General features: G+C 35.8%; 3 protein-coding genes across 5 annotated transcripts; all 3 read left to right on the top strand.

The window, feature by feature from the left end:
• LOC18781993 (uncharacterized membrane protein At1g16860) lies at positions 3,834-9,290 on the top strand. 2 transcript variants are annotated; one of them, XM_020560315.1, is made up of 6 exons: positions 3,834-4,107; positions 4,211-4,253; positions 5,088-6,040; positions 7,414-7,569; positions 8,410-8,621; positions 8,784-9,290. In XM_020560315.1, exons 3-6 carry the CDS (start codon positions 5,153-5,155, stop codon positions 8,974-8,976), a joined length of 1,449 nt encoding a protein of 482 aa, XP_020415904.1. In that variant the 5' UTR covers positions 3,834-4,107; positions 4,211-4,253; positions 5,088-5,152; the 3' UTR covers positions 8,977-9,290. The 2 variants fall into 2 exon arrangements, with proteins under 2 accessions (XP_020415904.1, XP_020415903.1); XM_020560314.1 differs by lacking the exon at positions 4,211-4,253.
• On the top strand, positions 10,691-15,549 carry LOC18782126 (uncharacterized membrane protein At1g16860). The gene is made up of 5 exons (XM_007215223.2): positions 10,691-10,972; positions 12,416-13,389; positions 13,642-13,797; positions 14,207-14,418; positions 15,026-15,549. Exons 2-5 carry the CDS (start codon positions 12,493-12,495, stop codon positions 15,216-15,218), a joined length of 1,458 nt encoding a protein of 485 aa, XP_007215285.1. The 5' UTR covers positions 10,691-10,972; positions 12,416-12,492; the 3' UTR covers positions 15,219-15,549.
• LOC18782092 (kelch repeat-containing protein At3g27220) lies at positions 16,181-22,619 on the top strand. 2 transcript variants are annotated; one of them, XM_020560313.1, is made up of 7 exons: positions 16,181-16,633; positions 17,656-17,835; positions 19,083-19,312; positions 19,829-19,999; positions 20,841-20,946; positions 21,334-21,540; positions 22,107-22,619. In XM_020560313.1, exons 1-7 carry the CDS (start codon positions 16,427-16,429, stop codon positions 22,275-22,277), a joined length of 1,272 nt encoding a protein of 423 aa, XP_020415902.1. In that variant the 5' UTR covers positions 16,181-16,426; the 3' UTR covers positions 22,278-22,619. The 2 variants fall into 2 exon arrangements, with proteins under 2 accessions (XP_020415902.1, XP_007215427.1); XM_007215365.2 differs by having other exon boundaries at positions 16,181-16,645.

Here is a 23,440-nt window from a genome sequence, read left to right as displayed (position 1 = left end):
AATGTCAAATTGCCACATCAGCTATCAAATTTAAATTTGATGTTTGGTATTTGACATCTCCCTTGGAGATGCTCTTAGATCATAGGGTGCACTCAATTAATTTTAGGGTTCGTTTAGCAACACTCTTATCTTTTTTATTATTTTTTTTAAAAACATAGGCTTATCTTGATTCTTGGTTATTTTTATTTCTGGGGTTTTCCTATGCAAATACATAGTGGGAATTTAAATTGTGAATTCCCTACACAAAGTCACATGGAGTCGAGAGGTTTCTTTTTTTCTTTTGGGGTTGAATGGATGCTGTCGTTGATAAGCCTTGGTCGAATGGATTTTTTGGTCGAGAGGTTTCTTATGACTCTATCAATGTCACAATGACAAGCCTTGGTCCAACAAGAATAATATGCTTTATTTTACTATCTCTGTTCATGGAGACTGGGAAAGAGCGATGGTGAAAGGGTAGGAGAGGGAGAAAGATGGATGGAGAGGAGGAAGACAGGGATGAACGTGTATCCCTAATTATTTATTTATTATTATTATTATTATTCTTTAGGTTAGAATTGTTAAAGAGTTGTTTGAGTAAAACAAGGAGTATAAGTGAGAATTTAAAGTACTAACAACATGTACACATTAATTCAAGGACTTTTATTAAATAGTTGCTCACATCACCTCATTTTTAGATCTTTAGGTAAGCGTATTGCCCTATATTACTTCTTTTAGAAGGCAGCCTCTGTCGTAAGCCTAATGATTAAGAAATAACTTTAGCAGGAAAATAATGAAATCAATCAAATTGGGACCCAGTTGAACACTTGAAAAACAGCTGCAAAAAGGCAAACCAGAATGAAAATGCAGAACCCCAACAAACAAAAGCAGGCTTAATAAAAACCAAGCCCGATGATTGGCAATGAACAGCTGAAGCAGGGTAAATGTAGACAAACAATCACAGTAACAAAAAGAAACCAAAATCACTAGGCCACCCTAGAACCAGGGAGGCATCACTGATAAAATTCTATATAGTGAGGCCCTTAGATGAGGCCCTATCTCTTTGCCGTTGGATCAAATTAGTTAGTTTGATCCAATGATTAAGAGATAGGCTCTCATTTAAGAGCGTTAAGGCCCTCACTATAAAATGACCAGGCATCACTGCAGACCAACCAAAAGTGTTAAGAAGAGCAAATTTAGACCAATAGACAAGGCAATCACCCCAGAAGACAACAGCCTCAGCCATCAGCAGCAATATTACATTACTGTGTGATAGGAAGGCCAACCAAGTTTGTGGTGATCATGCGGAAATATTTACCTTGTCAAGCTCATTCTTCTTTTCTTTTACTAGCAAATACCCCAAAATGATTCTCAGCAGTTTTTTACTTTTTACCTTTTGGAAGCCATCTGGAACGAAGGCCCCTTTAAGTATATTGGACTGACTGAAACATCAGTTTGTGCAATAATATTTATGAGAATATAAAGCTCTAAATCTGTCTGTGGTTATATGTTCGTGTTGGTTGGATCTCTCTCTCTCTCTCCAGAAATTCTTGTTCAATCATGTAATCCAGCTCTGCGGAGGACTAATTTTATGCAATTAAAAATAAAATAATGTGTTAATTATAATATTCTGTTATCCCATTTTCAAGCATTGACGTTTACTTTGCAGCTGAACTCCAATTGCTGCATACAAATTGAACACCTCTTAATCTGTCTGGATTGGTCTGATCCCTTAGCTTTCACGCATCAAACTTGTTGATATGACATGATTGGAGAAGGGCCGCATCTCAAATACAATTTATTGGTGAATGGAATACTGTGTGCCAAATTTTGTCAAGGAGGTGGATTGTTTCAATTTTAGCTGTTAGGCTGTCACTGCAAAGTGGTATCCCAGGATTAACAGATTTAGATATGCGGTGGACCAATCAAGTAGCATCCGAGATGTTGAAATAACTTGTTGGTTAAGCTGTAATTACGAGTGTTCTTGATTCTTCACTCATTTTCCCACTTAGACATTTGTGTACGCGTCGGTGAAATCGAACCCTTGTCATGAATATGAAGGAAAGAAAACAACAAAACTAGATAATTATCTATGGAAATTATTGAAAACAAAAACAAGGAAATATAATGACACCCTGGTCACCAATCACTTTGGGATGCATAAGCAACAATACGTAGTTGAATCTACCTTTATCTCAAAAAAAGAAGAAGAATATGATCTTCCAACAGTTGTTTATCAACCCTTTTGGACGAATCTGAATAATTTACTTATTGTGGTGGGATTTGAGTTTTCTTTTTCTCATCTTTTAATACTTTTGAAACAATTTAGCATAAAGAGTCTATATAGATTAGTCATCACCCTCTTCAAAATATCCAGTGATCTCATTGTTTGCCAGATGCATCATGCTATAGAGAGAGAGGGGAGGGTAGAGCACATTATAATACTTTGAATAAGTATTTTTATTATGCATGGTGGATCAACTTTTTGAAAGTTGAATGAGAATGTTATAATTTATTTGCAAATTGATAGAGATATTGCACCCCATGCACATTGGATGAGAATCAATTGCAGCAGTCTAATTAAAAATTTATTGAATTTAAAACAATTAAATCTCTTTCAAGTAAGATATTTTTAACATTTACCCATTTCATTAATTCAAGAGACCATTCTCCAAAAAAATAAAAAAAACCATAAAAAAAAATTCTATTAATTTGAAATGGTCAAGAGTCCATTAATTTGAAAATTACAATGTTGAATATTTTTGGAGACGTGTGAAGTTGAACAAGAAAGGTTTTTTTTGTCAAAAAAAAAAAAGAAAATTGAGAATGAAGGGTTTTAATTTTATTATGGTGAAATGAAACTGTCGTGCCAATGATGATGATCTAGAGTTCATAATTTTTCTAAAACAAAAAATTGACTTGTAAACCAACTCTTTTAGTTCTCACCTTCTACAATCTCATACCCCACACACACACTGGCTAACCCCAACTCATGTTTTTGTTTTGTTTTGTGTGTGGCTTTTTTTGATGATACATGCCATTTTACAGTATTTACCAATCACAGACCAACCTACATACATGGATATCAGGTAAGTTTCAATTTTCAGCTCCACCTCCATGGGAGCTGAAAAATGTTTTTTAAAACAAATAAAGAAGAAAGGAAAGACACTTCATGGAACTTCTAACTAATTAGTAAATTCCATCTCTTGTAAGATGTACTAGTCAATGAAATCACTCCAACTGTGGAATGTTATACAGCTAAGCTAATGAAAAATGCTACACTTCTCAACTTTTTATCCCAACCTTATTTTTTCAATTAATATCACACCGTCACGATACGTTCTATAATATAGTTATTTTTCAATGCAATATGCAAGCCGCATATAAAGTTCTGTATTAGTTGGAAAAAGAAAATTTTGGGGTGTTTAGTATTTTGGTATGTATATTCGCTATACTGTAATAGACTTCAGAAATTCTCAATACTAGCTTTGAAAAAAATAACAATGGAGCATTGATTTGTAATTTTTGATGAGTCCTAGGATTTGAGCTTACGCCATTACTCTATAATGATTATAAAGTTTTAATAAATAAAGACAACTGTATTTCTCAAGGATGGTAGGTTATAATCTCAAAAAAGTACCCTTAAGAGATAATGATATTAGGGATATTAGAGGAGAAAAACTAATTGACTCCCGGCTCTTACATATAAAAGCTTGAATATAAACTAGGGAAATAAAAAAATCTAATAAAAAATAAAAAAAAACCCCAAACAAAATGGAAAAAACATAGAGAAATACAAGAGAGGAGAGAGGGGGTGGAAGGTGGAAGGTGACTTTTCAGGTAATATTGAAATAATATTTTGTTTATCCAAAGTCATTTACTGAGTTTGGTGGTTTTTGCCGGATGAGACAACCTACCAGTTGTTGCGGCTCTTTGAAGAGTGAGAAAGAGAGAGACTTTTTTTAGAGAGAGAAAGAAACAAAGCATTTCAGAGAGAGAGAGAGATTGTGACTGCTATAGAGATGGGATCTCACTCTCACCAGCAGAATCATTACTGCTATTATTACCACTTCAACCACTGTGTTTGATCCATTTCAGCAACTAAATCTTTTTCTTCTTCTTCCTCCTCAGGTATTACTCTTACTCTTACCTCATTTTTATCCCCATTATGCCCCTTCCCGCATTGCCACCAATCTGCTCTGAACCCAGATGAAACTTTTCTTCATTTGTGTAGATCTTCCACATTTCCATGGTTATAGTTCAAAATGGTGATCTGGGTATGCTTTGTTTCTCTGATTTGGGCTGTGAAAGCTGTGTCTTTTATTTATTTATTCATTTTTAATTTGAGAATGACATGGTTTTGTTTGTACTTTGCTAAATGTGGAGGATTGTGCTGTCTTTCTTGTTTTGTTGGATATCGATCATCAATTTAGTTCCCTTTTGTACTCTGGTTGGTTGATGAGAAAATGTGGAAAGAAGCAACTTTTGAATGTTGGGTTTTTCAGTTCTTACAGAAAAAAGGATAAAAATGAGAAGCTCAAGGGACAGAGCCATTTAAGATATTCTTGAGAGCTTTACTCTCCTGCCTATCAATTTTTCTGAGATCCAGAAGTAGCCAGTAGTCCTACAATCCCTTCTTCTTTCTTCAGATCTTTCATCAATGAAAATTTGTTCTATGAATGATAGATTTCAGACTGTAATGTTAGTAATTAGGAGATGATTTGTTTTACTTGCAATTCTGTTGTAGTTTTAAGTATTTTTGCCTAGTTTCTTAGGTTGCCAAAAATTGAAGATCAGGACTTATCATCATAAATTAACCTCCGAGTATTAGAGATGCTTGTGCCACCACAAAACAAAAGCTTGCTCTCAAGACTTGATCTCTGAGAACATGTCCAATCTAAATCATTATCGTATCTTCGAAATTTCCAATTGTTGTACTTCAGTTGAAAGTTGAGATAATATCACGTGCTTATTGTTACTTCGCTATATTCTAGTGTGGCTGATTGGTTATATCATTGTACCTATAACAACTATTGCTTGATAGCGTCAAGTATTGAGCTAGTTAATAAGTTGATGAACAATACCTGATTGTCCCTCTTTCTCTCTCTCAGTAGGACTTTGAGTGTCCGTTAGATAACCATCTTGTGCTTTGTCCTGTGCCCCTCAAAGAAGCTTGATGGGTTCCAGATTCCCATCTCATCAGCTCAGCAATGGTCTATACGTATCAGGCAGGCCTGAGCAGCCAAAAGAAAGAGCACCTACGATGGGCTCAACGGCCATGCCCTATACTGGTGGCGATATCAAGAAGTCGGGAGAGCTGGGGAAAATGTTTGATATCCCTATGGACGGGTCCAAGTCTAGGAAATCTGGACAACTAACCAGTGCCCCTTCAAGGACTGGATCATTTGGAGGTGCTGCTTCTCATTCAGGTCCAATTATGCCTAATGCTGCAGCTCGAGCTAACTATACGACATCAGGTCCTGTATCTTCTGGAGGCATGACTGGTTCTACTTCGGTAAAAAAGACTAATTCTGGGCCACTCAATAAGCATGGGGAACCATTGAAGAAGTCTTCTGGCCCTCAATCTGGTGGAGTGACACGTCAAAACTCCGGCCATATTCCACCAGCTCTTCCCACAACAGGTCTTATCACATCTGGACCCATATCTTCAGGTCCACTAAATTCCTCTGGGGCCCCTAGAAAGGTATCTGGACCTTTAGAGTCTATGGGATCAATGAAATTACAAAGTTCCTCTGTTGCTCACAATCCAGCAGTGACTACTCTTGGCCAAGATGATTATTCTTTCAGAAAGAACTTCCCAAAGACAATATTGTGGTCTGTGATACTGATATTTGTGATGGGGTTCATTGCTGGTGGTTTTATTCTTGGAGCGGTCCACAATGCCATACTCCTTGCTGTTGTGGGAATTCTTTTCGCTGCAGTTGCTGCTTTGTTCACATGGAATACTTGTTGGGGAAGAAATGCTATCGTAAATTTCATTTCTCGTTATCCTGATGCTGAGCTCAGAACTGCTAAAAATGGGCAATATGTGAAAGTCTCTGGGGTATGTAACATAGCCAATGCTGATATAATATCTTATAGTTATACATCCTCTTGTTGGTTGATCTGCCTATTGATATTTATGACTAGAAATTCTACTTTTAGTTTGCGCTTTTCTTCCCCGCCTTGGATCTCAAATAACATCACCAAGTAGTTGTTTTTCACTTTGTGCTTGTGTCTGTTCCGCCTTACTTAAAACTTTGTTTAGAAGATTTACTTCTGTTTACCTTTAATTCAGGTTGTTAAGTTTCACTTCACAGTAGTTGTTCATCTGTGTTTCTCCACTACTTTGAACAAAAACATGAAATATTTTACTGAAAACTGAAATGGTGCGAGCAAAGGAAGAATAGATCAGAGGAGTTAATCTGTTTGCATAAATGTGTGAACTGACAAAATGCACGAACAAGTTGGACTTTATTTAAAATTGTAAAGTGGCATAGTGAAAACTGTGCAAAGATACCTTGACATTTTGAAAAAGTCTTTCTACTTTGACATTTAGATGCATATATTTAAAATATCTTTCTGCATGTTAATTGAGAATTTAAAAAATAAAAATAAAAATAAAACATCTTTGTACTTTTTACATGTTTATACATATGTCATGCAGGACAGCCAAGAAATAAAACATTCAGTTTCTGTCCCTAAAGTGGAATATTTAGGGTTCAGAGTTGGTGTCAAATGGAAAGTCTTTTATTGAAGTACCTAGTCTGAAGACGATAAAGAATTATGTTGTATCTCAGTCAGAATCCATGCATCAAAAAGGAAGGTTGAGCTTATTTGTAACAAAACTTCACAGTATTAAGCCATAGCTTTCAAATTGTAACCAATCATAACCTTTTACTCAAACTCTAATAAACCAAAGCCAAAAACCCAGGATATCCTTTATAATAAAGTAGTGGCATGTCCCCTATCAAAACATTTAATTAGTAGCTGTGAAGTGCAAACATGAACACTACCAAGCTAAAACCTTGCTATTTCCCTAAGTTGAAATAAAATCAGTAGACACTTCAACTCCAAAACTTCAGAGTAATTAAAACTACCGAGTATTTGAGGGGTCCAAAAACATTTCTATGAGTATGCTTAGCATTGGGCATATTCTCTTACAAGGTAGTGGCTGCTGCATCTGCATTTGCATATCAGAACTTTATAAGAATAGAAGCATATGTGAATTAGAAAATATTCTATGAAAAATACCTTGAAAAGAGAGAACTTCTCATATGTGCTCTCAAACAGTGATATAGAATCTATAGATTTGTTGTGACTGTGAATATAGCCTGGCTGGTATTTGTCATGCAGTGGTTCATCGCCTGTTGTCATTTTTTCTGCATAAATAGTATGCTGAAGTTTAGATGTTATATGCTTGTGTTATTCTTGAAGGTGGTTACCTGTGGTAATGTGCCCCTTGAGTCATCCTTCCGGAGAGTTCCTAGATGCGTGTACACATCTACAAGTTTATATGAGTACCGAGGATGGGATTCAAAACCAGCAAACCCTACACATCGTCGATTTACATGGGGACTTAGATCATCAGAGGTGAGTAAATGAGAAGTGACAAATTTCCTTTGAAATTATGTTGAATGGATAATTGTATGGGAGAACCATACCCAATATGGATATGGATAACTTTTGAATTCTCTGCAACAAGTATCTGATTATAAATAAATGGATTTCGATTTTGAAAACAATTTTGTTAACACTAAACTTTTTAAACTTTTGAGATGTATACAGTACTTGATACCCCTAAACACATCATAGTTATTCACATTTTTTAACGTCATAATTAGGCAGTTGTTGATAGTTTAAATAAAGAATTTGAGTTATTAGTATAATGGTATGTATTAATATAGGAAGGGTGTGCATTCTTTTAAAAAAACAGGGTTTATGATGTACAACTTGCCCAATGACCAATGTGTAGATGAAAGGTCCATATTGTACTTCATTCTCTTAAAAAATGATAGATTCATACTTATTGCTTAAAATATGTGTTCATAACTTATTTTTCATGCTTAATGGCCATATAATTTTATTAGGATTGTGATATGTTTTTAGTCATTTTATCCTCACAGTTAGGGACCTTTTCTTTCCAAGAATAAAGATAAAAAAAGAAGAACGAAATTTAAAGGATATGCATGTAGGTGAACTGGATGATTGCCTTTGCAATGTAGATACTAGACATTTTAGTTACATTTCCTGACTTCGAAGCTTCTTCTTAAAATCCTTTTTCTTTAAAAAAAGAAAAAGATTTCCTTCTCACATAAAATGTCTTAGTGAACAATTGGAGGGCCAATGTGGCAGTATCATGCCATGCTGTAACTTTTGAGGTGTAAGATTTTTAATGTTGAACTGTACTAATTTGTCTATGTTGCTTGACAGAGGCACATAGTGGACTTCTACATCTCTGATTTCCAGTCTGGGTTGAGAGCATTAGTTAAGACTGGCTATGGCGCAAGAGTTACTCCTTATGTTGATGAGTCTGTCATTATTGATGTTAACCCAGAAAACAAAGACATGTCTCCAGATTTTGTCAGGTGGTTGGGAGAGAGGAATCTTTCAAGTGATGACCGTACGATGCGATTGAAAGAAGGGTAGAAACCTATTGCTTATTTAATTTTTAGGTTCTTATAAATATTCTTAATGAAAACTGTTTTCCCTTCTTTTGAGGGGATTTTGGAAAATGCATGAATCAGTTGTATTACTGGTTTAATCCAAGTGCATCTTACATAACTGCAAGTGATGCCTTTGTGTAGGTACATCAAGGAAGGTAGCACAGTTAGTGTGATGGGAGTTGTCCAGAGAAATGACAATGTGCTTATGATTGTCCCTCCGCCTGAGCCTTTGACAACTGGATGCCAATGGAGCAATTGTATTTTTCCGGCTAGCCTTGAGGGGGTTGTTTTGAGATGTGAAGACTCATCAAAAAATGATGTCATACCCGTTTAGTTGTTTGCGCTCCAGAAAACGTTTTCGGGTATATTGCTCTTTTGAAAAATATTTTGTTCCCAATGTCAAAATTGATGGCGGATGGCAGTGGTGGTGTTGTAGTGATAAACAGTGATGAGCTTGATGGTTTAAGATGACGTGATTTTTTTCTCTCCTTGTGTATAGATTTTAGAAATTTCCTATCCATTGTTTTTCCTAGGGTTTGAAAGTTTCTGTAATGGTGTGGCTTCATGTAGTGGGAATTTTACCAGCTTGAGAAGACTATGTTATAAAGGAAAGTGTTATATATTCATCAGTTTTTTTTTTCTGTTGAAGTTCCCTTCTCTCTCTCTCTCTCTCTCTCTCTCTCTCTCAGCCATTTGCAACCTAAACAAAAAGCTTTGGTTAATAAGCTTCCAGCCTGGAGAAGGGAAAAGGTCTTGTTCTAATGCAATCTCTCCTGAACTGCATGGGGGCAACTGGCCAGTTCATGATTCTCTTTTTCCTTATTTTCGCGGATGCCAACAAATTATATAAATCGAAGGATTATTTAGAGAGTTTGAGAATTCTTTCCGCGCATTTAAGGGTCCTTTGGTAATACTCTCAATTTGGTTTTCAGTATTTATTTTTAGTAAAAGATAAGAGAAAATGCATGGGAGAAAATAGGGAGAAAGAAGGTAGAAGGAAGGGGAGGAATGAATGAGGGATAAAATGTGTATGGAAAAAAAAAAAAAAAAAAGAAAAGCAAAAACTAAAAGCAATTCTAAATAGTTTTCATTTAAGGTCGCTATTGGAGTTTTAAGTAAAAATGAAAAGGCACATAGAAATGAAAGTGTTACCAAATAAGAGACCATTACTAACAACAATGTAGCTGGTTTAGGAGCGCACTTTATGCAGACTCGTGTTTCTTTGCATTGTTGGTGATAAAGTATAAATATACTCCATCGACCAGCAATGCAAAGAATACAAGTTCACATATGGTGCAAATTTGATTATTTCTGGATGTTTCTTTTGAAATTTATTGGGCATATTATGTTACCAAATTGCGAATTTAACAGATATATACATTGCTTATCAATTGACGTGTAGAAAAAGAAGAAGGAAAAAAAAAAAACGAGTTTGCCTTCAAATATGCGTCCACTTGGTTTTCTATATATTTCTCTTGAAGTTTATTTGGAATGTTACGTTACATGAAAATTTGACATCTTATCAAAATACGTTGTACATATTGATAATTGAGCAACATAACATTTCACATTGACATTTCCCTATGAGCATATCTTAACTAAGTTGACATATACTCATTAATGATTAGTTCTTACTTATCAACTCTAATCTTTGAAACATTTACAATATTAATTTTTTATATAGAGATTGCATACAATTGAATTGTTTTCATCCAACCTAACTTAGCATGTTGAGAGAAGGGACATGAGTGTGAGACCCAACATATCCGTGAGGTAAATTTTTTTTTTTTATGATCCTGTGACCACTCACTAGTACTGTACATAACTATTGTAACAACCAACAGGGTCCAAAACAGACCAAAATATAAATGATAAAAAGAAGAAAAAAAACAAAAAACAAAAAGAAAATGAAAGTAGCCCCACAAAAGCTATCGAGGAGAAATATGTCATTTTAATAGGAAATGTACAGTTTCATTTTATTTTTGGGGATATATATTGATATGTACAGTAGAGTGTAGACTGTAAGACTGAGCTTAGCTATATAATAATTCTTATATAAAATTTGTTTACCTTGGTACTAAAAGTAATCACATTTTTCTTCGAGTTCGGAGGTTTTGGCCGGACGAGACAACACCACCCACCAGTTGTTGCTTGCGCCTCTCTCAAGTCTCAAGTGAGAGAGAGACAGAGAGAGAGAAAAACAAACACAAACCCAAAAGAAGATTTTAGAGAGAGTCTCAGATTTTTCTTTTTGGTTCTATTTGTCTTTATCAGTCAAGCCATGATGTCTCCAAATCTCCAGATTTCAGCTCCTACTGCTTCTCCTTCAGGTATGTGAACAATTTTCCTAATTGCCATTTGGTTCCTGCCCCTGCTTTTCTCTCTCAGTCAGCTACTCTTTGACTGTGATAGTTTTATTGTCAATATCTGCTTGTTTTCTTAGATCTTTTCGATTTTCTTACTGTTTGCTCCAAATGGTGATTTGGGTATGCTTTGTTTTCTTGATTTGGGCTGTAAGAGTGGCCATTTGGATGGTTGGTCCTTCAAGATGGTGTCATTTTGATGAAATTTTCCGTATACGGAAGGTTATGTTTCTTTGAATCTGGGTTGCTTATGTTTCTCTGAGTTTGTCTGGTTTTTGAGAAAGTGGAGGTAGAGAAATCAAAACGACAAGTTTGAATTTTCTTTTTGTTGCATTGGGACTTGATATAGCTAAAACCCCCAACTGAACTCCCACTTGAAATCTGTACTTGTATTCTAGATCTTTTTCATGTCTTTGATTTTTGTGCAAAATGTTGATGTAGGCATGCTTTGTTACTCTGTTTTGACCCTGAGGTATAAATTTAGTTTTCAAACCTTTCTAAAAATAGAAGATTCTGATACTTCCTTTTTCCTAATTTTGTAATTATTGTTTCTGACCTATTTCATGATTCTCTTGTTTAAAATTGTTTTGAACAGATCCTGTAATTAATTCATTCGATCCATGATATTGTTCTCTTGAGTTTGGATGGCGTTTCAAAATGATAATACTGCTTTCATTTTATAAATGTAAATGTGCATATGATTTTTGAAATGTAGATTCTTATATGAATCGACATATAAAATAGTCTCCACTCAAACTCAACTAAGATACTCTGAAACAGCTTTTGCTTGTTGTTTTGACTTCATTTGCTTAATCTTCATAACAAGATGTTATGCATGCGCAGCACATTCACATTCATACACACATAGATTGGTTTTGTTTCCTTGACTTCTATAATAACACTGTTGGTTCCTTGGGTGGTTGGTGTTTTATAAGTCGCAGAAATCATATCCATATCTTCTAAACAAGATATTTCTTGTACATTCTCCGAAACCCCACTTTTCTATTATCTATAGTGTTTTTAATAGAGGAAAATGGTTGTAAAGATTGTACAAGTAAATATAGATTGTCCAGAAGATGGCATGGGTGTTGACTATTTCAGTGGTGTATAAATTAGGTGTGCATTGTGATAAATTTGCCAGGACATACAAATAAAGTATATAATCTTTAGAAATGTTTTAGCTTTACTGGAAATCTAAGATGGTACCGCGTTTTAGTTCCTTTGTGACCTTTCTTTATTGGTCAGTGAAAACCTTTATTTTCTCTAACGTACTACTAGTTCCCGTGCAATCTCTAATTCATTTATGTGTTACTATAGTGTGAGTGGCTGTAGCTGTGGGTTACTGTTTTGGTTTTTAGATAAGCAATGGGTTATTTTCTAACTGTTGCTGTGCCTTTTTTTTTTTCCTAGGAGGATCGCCTCAGTGAATTCTATCTGCTAGTTGAGTTTATTGTTTAATAACTTGTGGGATCTTTCAAAGGAGCTGGATGGGTTCCAGATTCCCATCTCATCAGCTCAGCAATGGCCTTTACGTATCAGGCCGGCCAGAGCAACCAAAGGAAAGGACTCCAACTATGAGCTCAGTTGCCATGCCCTATACTGGTGGAGATATCAAGAAGTCGGGAGAACTAGGAAAGATGTTTGATATCCCTATGGATGGCTCTAAGTCTAGAAAATCTGGACCTATAACTGGTCCTCCTTCAAGGACTGGATCTTTTGGAGGTGCTGCTTCACATTCAGGACCAATCCCTAATGCTGCAGTTCGTGCTGGCTATACCACATCAGGTCCCGTATCATCTGGAGGCATGCCTGGCCCAGCTTCCTTAAAGAAGTCAAATTCTGGACCGCTAAATAAGCATGGGGAACCTCTTAAGAAGTCGTCTGGTCCTCAATCTGGTGGGGTAACACCAACTGGCCGCCAAAACTCTGGACCTCTTCCTCCTGTTCTCCCTGCAACAGGTCTCATTACATCTGGACCCATTTCTTCTGGCCCACTAAATGCTTCTGGGGCCCCTCGTAAGGTATCCGGTCCTTTGGAGTCAATGGGATCAATGAAAGTACAAGGTTCCTCCATTGTTCACAATCAGGCCATTACTACTCTTAGCCAAGATGATGAGTTTTCATTTAGGAAGAGCTTCCCAAAGCTAATATTATGGTCTTTGATTCTACTTTTCGTGATGGGGTTCATAGCTGGTGGTTTTATTCTAGGTGCAGTCCACAATGCATATCTCCTCATTGTGGTTGTGATCCTTTTTGGTGCAGTTGCTACACTATTCACATGGAATACTTATTGGGGAAGACGAGCTATTATAGGTTATATTGCTAGCTATTCAGATTCTGAGCTGAGGACTGCGAAGAATGGGCAATTTGTGAAGGTCTCAGGGGTAAGTTAATCTGTTGATGGATTTGAACATATGGCTTATAATTGTTATTGAGATCTATGAAGGAGGGTGGGATGAAGATACATGGAGGAATTTAATTGCTGGAAATACTATATCTCTATAACATTTATCTTCTAGGTTCTAATACAAACGGGTTAAGGACTTGAGTGTTTTTCCTTTTTGTTGAGCTTAGCTATTCTTATGTAAATGTTAATCAATAGTTTTCACAAGTTATATCTGGTTCTGTTTTTGAAGGTGGTCACTTGTGGCAATCTGCCCCTTGAGTCGTCCTTTCAAAAGGTTCCTAGATGTGTGTATACATCTACAAGTTTGTACGAATATCGAGGATGGGATTCAAAAGCTGCCAACCCTACACATCGTCGCTTTACTTGGGGGCTCAGGTCCATAGAAGTGAGTAACTGAAAGTCAGCTTAATGTTTCATGGATAACATATAGTATTTCTCTTTCTGCTTTTCTTTCCTTTTTTTTTTTTTTTAAAATTGGGGCGGGGGTTGGGGTTTTCATAATTAACGAACTGAATTTTATTTCTCATTAACTTTCAAAATATTTAAGATTTTGCCGTTGGCTAATTTTAATTCTAGTGCCTGGACAGTGCCATTGCCAATCCACTAGTTGCTATTTGAATTTTGTTAATATATTTGTTTCTAGTTTATTTGCCTTCCTGCTTGAATATTCTGTTGCTGGAAGGAGCTATTGCATGGTGATGCCAAGGGATGACTTTTATGGCTACCAGGCTTGAAAATTCTTGGGTTTAGATTTCACACTTTTGACCAGAATTTCTAATTATGTCGTTTGACAGGGCCGTGTTGTAGATTTCTACATCTCTGATTTCCAATCCGGGTTAAGAGCATTGGTTAAGACTGGCTCTGGAGCAAGGGTGACTCCTTATGTTGATGATTCGATTGTCATTGATGTGAACCCTGAAAATGAAGAGTTGTCTCCAGAGTTTATTAGGTGGTTGGGAGAGAGGAACCTTTCAAGTGATGATCGCATGATGCGGTTGAAAGAAGGGTAATAGCTCTTTCTTACAATTAATTTATGTTGATGCCTTTTCTCTTATAATTATAAATGATAAATGCTTCTATGAGTTTTTTCCTCATAATCTATCATTTTTGTAGTTGTGTTAAACATAATGCCCCTTATAAGGAGTTTATAATGTGCTTTCAAATATCTAGTCTTCATGTTCTTAGGAAGTGTATACCGGGCAGTAGCAGTTTGTACTTTCTACTGATTTTAGCTTTTTCTCAGTTGAGGCATTCGCACGAAGTTGGGTGGCCAATATGCGGATTTGGGTGGTTTGTTTGGGTTGAAAAGTGCTTCAGCTCTCTAGCCACTCTTTCCCATGCAACCTAAAATTTTACCCTTAAGATAGTTGAGTCATCCAATGAATCCAGTACTAAATTTAAGTAAAGAAATACAAAATTAGATTTTTAAACACAAGAGAATGGGAATTTGACAGTATGTGATTAAATGTAAATGACAACGGTTGTTGCCCCTGTCTGTGTGATGGTATGTATAAATTCAATGAGATTTGTGAAATTTTCTATATAAGCTGTTCGAATGTGATAGATGCAAAGTGATGTGGTTGTAGATCTAAACTGCCATGCCATATTTGCAGGTACATTAAAGAAGGAAGCACAGTTAGTGTAATGGGAGTTGTCCAGAGAAATGACAATGTGCTGATGATCGTTCCTCCCCCTGAGCCGATCACGACAGGATGCCAGTGGGCCAAATGTATCTTTCCAGCTAGCCTTGAGGGTATTGTTTTGAGATGTGATGATGCATCAAAGAATGATGTCATACCAGTTTAGCAGTAAATTGAATTGCAGACTTATTTTAGGTTTTGCTCTTTCGAGAGTATATTCTTTCCCTCTATTATTATTATTATTATTGATGATGTTGGTGATGGCGGTAGGAGTGAAGAAGTCGTGTTTGTAACAGATTAAGATGGGGGTAGTGGTGTTTATTCCTTTTAACATGGTGTATAGTTTTCTTGGGTTTCCTTTCCCTTTCTATTTTTCTTTTAGGTTTTGAAAGCTTTTGTAATGGGGTGGCTTGATGAAGCAGGGGATTTACATGTTTAATCAGACTGAGTTAATGTGAAATAGAAAGAAAAAATAATTGAGTTATTTGTATATGATCTTTTCCAATGCTTACTTTGGTTTGTCCATCTCCACATATCTGAGATTCATTGTTTATATTTTGGTTGCATGCTTACACTTGAAAGTTCATAATCAGAATCTTTCGATTTGGTTCAGTTCTTGAACCAAAAAAAGTCGAACTGATCAGATCCGGTTTAGTTCACGGTTCTTGACGCTGATTGGTTTATTTTTATTTATTTATAATTGTCTTATAAGTGGGTGATAGATTGATTTTTATGCTACAAACACCTACCAAAATGCAAGAAAATAAATAAAACGTCGTGAGCCCAAACTGAACCGAACTGACCGAACTGAACTGTTCTTGAATTGGTTTAGGTTGGTTTAGTTGATATAACCATTTTTTGGGCGTTAACCGGATTGAATCATTCCCCCTCCTCATAAAAACTGATCAACAAGGAGAGTTAAAAGGTCTCGTTTGGGCCTACTTCTTCAGGAAGTACTTTGTTTAACAAAAATGCTTTTATTATATAAACGTTAAAATTTTCATAAGAAATTCAATTGATATTCTCCATTTAAAAATTATTAATTTTTTAATTTCGCTATTAAAAAAAGGTAATTTTTATATAATGATTTTCTATTAAGTTGCTTCACTACGAAACTAGAGGAAGGGATAAATTTGCTCCGACCCCGGGAAAATTGGTAATTGCAGAAAACCTCAGTCACTGCAATATCAGTGTCGGTGTTTCTCTCTCTGTGTCACCGTCACTCTCATCTTCCAATTGGGAGAGAAGATAAATGCGTAAAGCGTAGCTCTCCAACTCTCCATTAGTGAACCCAGCTGAGCTCTGCAACATTCACATCTCTCTCTGACTTTAAAACTACCATTCTTTCTTTCATTCATTCATATCATATATGAGATGGTTAGGCCCTCTGCGAAGCACACATCGGCTCGCTTGGTGTTGATATGCGTTGGCCTATTGGGGCTTGCTCTGATTGCTGATTTCCTCTCAGCTTCCTCGCCTCGTTTTGCTAATTCCTATATCTCCATTGCCTCCAATTGGGCTCCTCCCCTTGATATTTCAAAACCCAGTCTGATCCTCACACCCAAGAAGACTGACGATGAGGTACCCGAAAAGGTTTGCCTGGCTCTTTGTTATCATCTTGTCGAAATCTTGCGTTTTTATGCGAATTGTCATCTGGGTATTGGTTGGCTTGTGTCAAAACGCGGGAAAATTATACTTTTTATTGTTTGGTTGTTTTGTTGAAGCTCATTCGTGCTGATTTATGATTTTTCATGTGAATTTGATCTCAGTATTGTCTGATTTGTGAGGAAGTGTGCCTTTTTAGTTTGTTTGGTTGCTATACTGAAGCTTATCTTTGCTGCTGAGTTTGTATGAATATTTTGGTTGCGGTCTTATTTAGTGTGTTATTAAGTGCTCCGCAAAGGAATTGGTGCTTTTATTTCTGGATGCGAGAGTTGGTTGATCATTAAAGCTTATTGTTGGTAGTTGTACACTGTGATTAGTGTTTCTGTGGATTTCAACACCCCCATAGTTGCAGGGTTTGTCTTTTGATGTGAATTCTTACAGGCATTGTTCCGTTTGTGAAACATGGTGGAAAATGGAAAGAAAAAAAAAAGTTTGCTAGGTTGCTTTGTTGAAGTTCATTGTTGCTTATTTGATTAGTTTTTGCAGATTTCAAATTTGATTATGTTTTGGGTGCTGAGAAGATGCCGTAGAAGAAAATGGATATCAGATTTGGGATATTAGTATATTCGGCATATTGAAAATTATGAAATTGCATGAACTGCTATTCTTTATTTTGAGCTTTTAGGATGCTTTTCCAGTTCCGCTTGAAAATGCGGGGAAAAGAAAAGCAAAGTGAAGATTTCATGAATTTGGGTTTCTGTTATTGGGCATATGAGTAAATTCTGCACCTATTAGAAAAACAATGGTTCTGTTGTTGGAGCTTAATTCCATCCATCAATGGGTTAAGTAGAAGGAATTTCCACTTTTATGAAACCAACGTGTTGTCCTTTTACTTATCTTCTAGAACTTTTTCCTGTTATGTTAAATTATTGGCAAATAAAATTCTAACTGATCCTTGTTTCAACCCTGAATATTGACCACTATTCTGTTACCTTTAGGGAAATCATAAAAACGATACTGCTCATGGGAGAGTTTTATCAGCAACTTTTGCTGATTTGCCTGGACCAGAATTAAAATGGGAAAATATGGCTGCCGCACCTGTAGCTCGCTTGGATGGGGCGGCTATACAGATAAAGAATCTTCTATTCGTGTTTGCTGGATACGGTACCATTGATTATGTGAGAACCTTGTATTGCTCCTTCGCTAAATTATTTTTTTATATTGTTCATGCTAGCTATCTCTACTGAATTTTTCAGGCTATGTCCTTTTTTATTTATTAAAATGGTCTGTTGCTTACTTTTTAACATCCAAATTTTCATGATCTAGCACATTACTTTTAACTTAACCCTGTTGAAATGACCACTGTATAGAGTGGTCTTACATTTTCTTGAGATCTTGTTTTTGTTGATGCTATGGGAATTCTGTCTTTAATTTTTTTGGGGGGAAATAAACTGATTTAATGTAGTCCCTTAACGAAATAAATGGTTGATGCTCCTGTGCAAATAACTTTGAAGATAAATAAAGAGCCATGGGCATTATTTTGTGGGTTATGGAACTTTTGAAAGTGAAGATTGACTAGTATGACGCACATGTACTCAATATGAATATTCACACTGTATTATGTTATTAGTTACATTTGCTGAAGAAATTATATAAAAAAAAACAAACAATGATCTGGGGGGAAGAATTTTTTAAAGAGGTGGTTGTATTACAAACTGCTTCATGAGAGAGAAGGGTATCTATTCTATAGACCATGCAGAGAATTGGAAAAGGATATCAAGATTTAGTAGAAGATGTTCGTGTTGCAAGTGGATTAGGAATTGCTAGGAGCAGCTATGAAGGAAAATTGAAGATTGTAGCACAAACTGCTCAGGGTAGTTCTTGTTCTTTAAATTTTTGGAATCCAGTAGTTAAAAAGTGAGATTAGACGGGTTGAAAAGGGTGTGTTTTTATGGGTTCTTACTTTGACTTAATTGTATCGAGTAGAACTGTGGTGTCTTTATGGGAATCTATGTCAAAGAGTTTTAGGATATTGCCTTTAGTTTAATTTATCTAGATTGTGGGTGTTATGAAATAGTTGTAAATTTATTCTGTAATTTTCTGCATAAAAAAAAAATTTTAATTTTTTTTTTAAAAAAACTTATAGAGAGACACATTTTCACATATTTTTTATTCTATTTTTTAAAACTAGATTTTAATGTTTACTACAAAAAAAAAGAAGAGGGAAAATCACAAACTGCTTCATGACTGGTGACATCAATGAATTGGGCCTCAACTCAACTACTGGGGATAGATCAGATCCTACCGCTTATGTGGAACTATGATAAACATGTTTTATTATATTCACTCGTTCACCAAAACTGAAAAGATTTACCCTTCCTTCTTATGTTAATGGGCTTTCCTTTCTGTTTATTGTTTACTTTAGGTACATTCACATGTTGATATCTACAATTTCAGTGATAATACATGGGGAGGAAGATTTGATATGCCAAAAGAAATGGCACATTCACATCTAGGAATGGTAACTGATGGAAGGTACATATACATTGTCACAGGACAGTATGGGCCACAGTGCAGAGGGCCCACTGCCCACACATTCGTGCTTGATACTGAGACAAAGCAGTGGCGGGACATGCCTCCTTTACCAGTTCCTAGGTTTGTTTTTTCCTTAATAAGATTGAATAGAATGAAGTGTACGATTCTGTTGTTAAATGCTGTGTGATACTGAAATCGGGCACTGTGTATTCCTGTATTGTGCTGCATGCATACACATGTTTGTGAATAAGTGTCATTTATACCATGGCTTTATGTCATTTTGCTCTTATTTAATACCACCTGATTTCATTGTAGGATATCTGTTTATATATGTATATATGTATATATTATAGATGTATGTGTGTATTTGTATGTGTGTGTTTGTATGTGCACATGTGTATATAGGGTAGTGTAGCTGAGCCCAGATGTCGGGATTAAGGCTTTGTTGAGTTGTAGCCTTTGTTTGCTGGTTTCTACTTAGCTCATGGGAACTTTTTGTACTGATGGTGTGAACTGGAAAATCAATTTGTTAGTGTAAGATTTCATTAGTAAGTATTTGTAGTCCAAAACAAATCTTATAATTTTTCTTCTGTAGTTCACACGTAGATTGAATGGTTTTAACTCAGTAATTTTCAGGTATGCACCAGCAACTCAACTTTGGAGAGGTAGACTTCATGTAATGGGTGGTAGCAAAGAGAATCGATATACACCTGGAGTAGATCATTGGAGTCTTGCTGTTAAAGATGGAAAAGCATTAGAAAAGGAATGGAGGACTGAAATGCCTATTCCCAGGGGTGGACCTCATAGGTATGTCCACTGTCTTATTCTTGCTGCATTTATGTAACTAAGCATTTCATCATGGGAGATCTTGGTGGAATTCCCGCATATGAAATTGAGTACAATTTTGCATTCATTGGCCTTGAAAGTGATCACATAAAATTAAATCAAAATTTTGAAGTTTTTTTTACCAATAACCATTGTTGAAAGTTCTAGGCAATCTGTTGGTATGAGTGCTCTCTTCTTGATTATTTTCTAGGTCCCTATTTCCTTTTGTGATCTATCAATTCCAGATTCTTTCTTATATGTAGCAATGAGAATAATCCTCTTTGGTGTCTAGGGCAATAACATAAGGACAATGATATACACTCCCTGCTTAGAATGTTTATAGAGCTAGCTTCAGAACTTGGGGTTCTGGTGTAAGCTTATTGATGTTCAGATTTTGATGATAGAATTACTTGATCTCCATCAGACCTGAAGAGAATAAATGGAGTAACTTCTGTAGAATTTTGTTATCAAAAGGTCTTTGGTCTCCTTGTAGCATTTTCACTCTGAGTTACAAAATTCTGCTCAGAGAATCTAGAGTTAGTTGATAGAGGGAGAAGAGAAAGGGCTTCTTGTTATTTGATATTCCCAAGGGATGAAAATTGGCTCCCAACTCCCCCTGGAGCTGTAAATACAAGTGAAACATGACAACTAGTGGAATAATTACTTTATTATTTGTACTGTCTTGGGTGGTCCTTCCTGAGAAAATAATTATTGGTTTTAAGACCTCTTTCCTGAACCCTCCCACTGATTTTTTTTTAAGGGGCATGACACTATGAGCTATAAATCTTAACAATGTTCTACTGTAATTGGTATCTTTTTGTAGGGCTTGTATAGTTGTTGATGATCGTCTTTATCTTATTGGTGGTCAAGAGGGTGATTTCATGGCCAAACCTGGATCACCTATTTTCAAGTGCTCTCGCAGGAATGAGGTAAGAATTTCATATATTTATTATTCTTTTGTTGGATCAGTTATGTCGGAGTTTAGTTAATAATAACCAGATGGTTATGTCAGTTTCTTTTGGTTCTAGGCCATCATAGATTCTTCTTGATGTATTACATCATCATCAGTTGTACAGATGAAAAAAATCAATGATGGATCTTTTTTAGGCTTTTAATACACACACAGTTACGCCTATTTTACTCACTCAGTTAGAAGCATGCACTGTTTCTAAAGGAACCAGTCAATTACTTACTGGAAGCTTCAGAGCCCTACACAAACATAGAATGAATTTAGCAAACAAATCCAAGAAACCAAAGTTCAAATCTGGACTTGTCCTCTAGAATAAATTTCATTTTGTTATTTATGATTGTTTCAGGTTGTATATGGTGATGTTTACATGCTAGATGACGAAATGAAGTGGAAAGTGTTACCTCCCATGCCTAAACCAGATTCCCATATCGAATTTGCTTGGGTTGTTGTTAACAATTCTATTGTTATTGTTGGAGGCACAACAGAGAAGCACCCTGTGACTAAGAAGATGACTTTGGTTGGAGAAATATTCCAGTTTAACTTGAATACACTGGTATTGGCGCTCACCTCTTTATGCTTTTAAAGATAAAGTACATGTGCCTTAATTGTTTACACACAAACAAATGAACAAAAAACCACACAAACAGTGAGGCAGTTGCTGTTGGTATGTAGGTTAAGGTATCACAATGCCTTAAGCTGGAGTCAAGATTGCCCTTGATCTTGAGTTTTTTTTAATTTATCTCCATTGATTAGATTGTGGATAGAGTTCACTGCGGTGGGTTCACAATTATTCTCATATGCAGTTACCATCTTGTCTTTCTTGTGGTGACGAGAGACCATCTTTTTGATGACTAGGTTTGTTGTTGTGGACCTACAGCAGCACTCCGAAACTATCCATGGCATGTGTGAATTTATAGAAATCTAACTCCTGCATTTACATCAGTTACTACAAACAAGCTATAGCCCAGATAATGGGTCATAAGTTTGTTTGCTGTTATCGAAATCTCTTCAATTTTGTCTAATTCATAATGTTTCTCATTACCCCTGCCCTCTTTACCCTAGGGGTGCCTATGTGCTACAATGTTGGTTTCTACTCTTAATTTCTGATTTTTATTACAGAACTGGTCAGTTCTTGGGAAACTACCATTTCGAGTTAAAACCACACTAGTTGGCTTCTGGAATGGGTGGTTGTATTTTACATCAGGGCAGCGAGACAAAGGACCAGAGAATCCAGCACCAAAGAAGGTCATCGGAGAGTTGTGGAGAACGAAGTTAAAATTGAGCTCGTGATTGGTTCGTGCTGGTTCTTTTGTAGAATTGTTTTCTGCCAGTACAACCATTCGTCATCTCGTAACAAACGCAAATTCAAATCTAATTGTGTTTTTATAGAAAATTTAATTATTTATTTTCCGGATTAGAAATACTTCTTCCCTATTGCAGTGGGAATGAAATGGAAAAATCACCTACTTAGAGGAAATCTTGTGGACATATTCTATTGCTGTTTTTCTCATTGTTGTGGGCATATATAGCCTATTTATGTAACCTTGTATTGTATATCAACTTGAGTTTATCGAAATTTTTCATTCATCTGAATTATCAATGTACAACATGTTGATGATTAGTTCAAATCAATACATTTATTTTCTTCTTTTAAGATACAAATCAAGACGTTGTTAATGAGCGTAAACAGGGAGGAGACAGGTCAAGTTGTCTTTCTTTGCAGCAACAGCTGTTTACATCTTGTATTGCTTTTCACAAGGAATTGTAAATGGGTGTCTTACGTATTCTTATGGACTATGGCTTTGCAGGCTATTATTGCTGGCAAAAGGGTTGAGGTCGAGACTGAAGATTTTAAACTCTCAGTGACAAACAAAACTATATTTCATAGGTTTCACCCAATTGTAAGCAAATGAAAAAGTACTTAGATGAGTTTTATAGTTGACATTATTCTTTCTTTAATTGAATTTTTATGCATTTTGTGTTTAATCTGTTAAAAGTAACTAATAATATGGTGTTTCTCTTTTAGAAGAACCTAACAAAGTGTGAGAAATATTACCCAAAACTATACCTGCAAGGTAAATACTCATTTACCTCTATGCCTCTCATGCTTCTCTTATAAAGCTTATTGTGATCTTTTATGGTCCCACGTAAAAATTAAATTCAATCCCACAATCAACTTACTCTAGTGACATTATTGGTCCTAAGATATACATACCTTCAAATTGTTGGTTTGCTTTCCAAGAAAAAATACAGAACACAAGACAAAATGATGTTGGCTAGGTTGCCACTGAAAATGACACTAACCTTAAAAAAGAAAGGCACTTACTATTCCATGGATTTAGAGTATTTACCCATGCACCCGAGGAGGTCCTAGGTTCAATTCACCCTCCCACAGTATCGCTTGTATAAACAGATAATAATAATAATAAAAGAACTGTTCCACGGATTGGAGA

The sequence above is a fragment of the Prunus persica genome, chromosome G3, assembly GCF_000346465.2.
Source record: "Prunus persica cultivar Lovell chromosome G3, Prunus_persica_NCBIv2, whole genome shotgun sequence".
In the NCBI taxonomy this organism is placed as follows: Eukaryota; Viridiplantae; Streptophyta; class Magnoliopsida; order Rosales; family Rosaceae; genus Prunus; species Prunus persica.
This window is presented reverse-complemented; position numbering and strand designations above follow the sequence as displayed.

Excerpts from the sequence above, each read along its gene's own strand:
- LOC18781993 (XM_020560314.1), top strand. The coding sequence starts at position 5,153 with ATGGGTTCCAGATTCCCATCTCATCAGCTCAGCAATGGTCTATACGTA. Across the intron at positions 6,041-7,413 it reads AATATGTGAAAGTCTCTGGG|GTGGTTACCTGTGGTAATGT; the intron begins GTATGTAACATA and ends TTATTCTTGAAG. Across the intron at positions 8,622-8,783 it reads ACGATGCGATTGAAAGAAGG|GTACATCAAGGAAGGTAGCA; the intron begins GTAGAAACCTAT and ends GCCTTTGTGTAG.
- LOC18782126 (XM_007215223.2), top strand. The coding sequence starts at position 12,493 with ATGGGTTCCAGATTCCCATCTCATCAGCTCAGCAATGGCCTTTACGTA. Across the intron at positions 13,390-13,641 it reads AATTTGTGAAGGTCTCAGGG|GTGGTCACTTGTGGCAATCT; the intron begins GTAAGTTAATCT and ends CTGTTTTTGAAG. Across the intron at positions 13,798-14,206 it reads GGGGGCTCAGGTCCATAGAA|GGCCGTGTTGTAGATTTCTA; the intron begins GTGAGTAACTGA and ends GTCGTTTGACAG.
- LOC18782092 (XM_007215365.2), top strand. The coding sequence starts at position 16,427 with ATGGTTAGGCCCTCTGCGAAGCACACATCGGCTCGCTTGGTGTTGATA. Across the intron at positions 17,836-19,082 it reads GATACGGTACCATTGATTAT|GTACATTCACATGTTGATAT; the intron begins GTGAGAACCTTG and ends TGTTTACTTTAG. Across the intron at positions 21,541-22,106 it reads AGTTTAACTTGAATACACTG|AACTGGTCAGTTCTTGGGAA; the intron begins GTATTGGCGCTC and ends TTTTTATTACAG.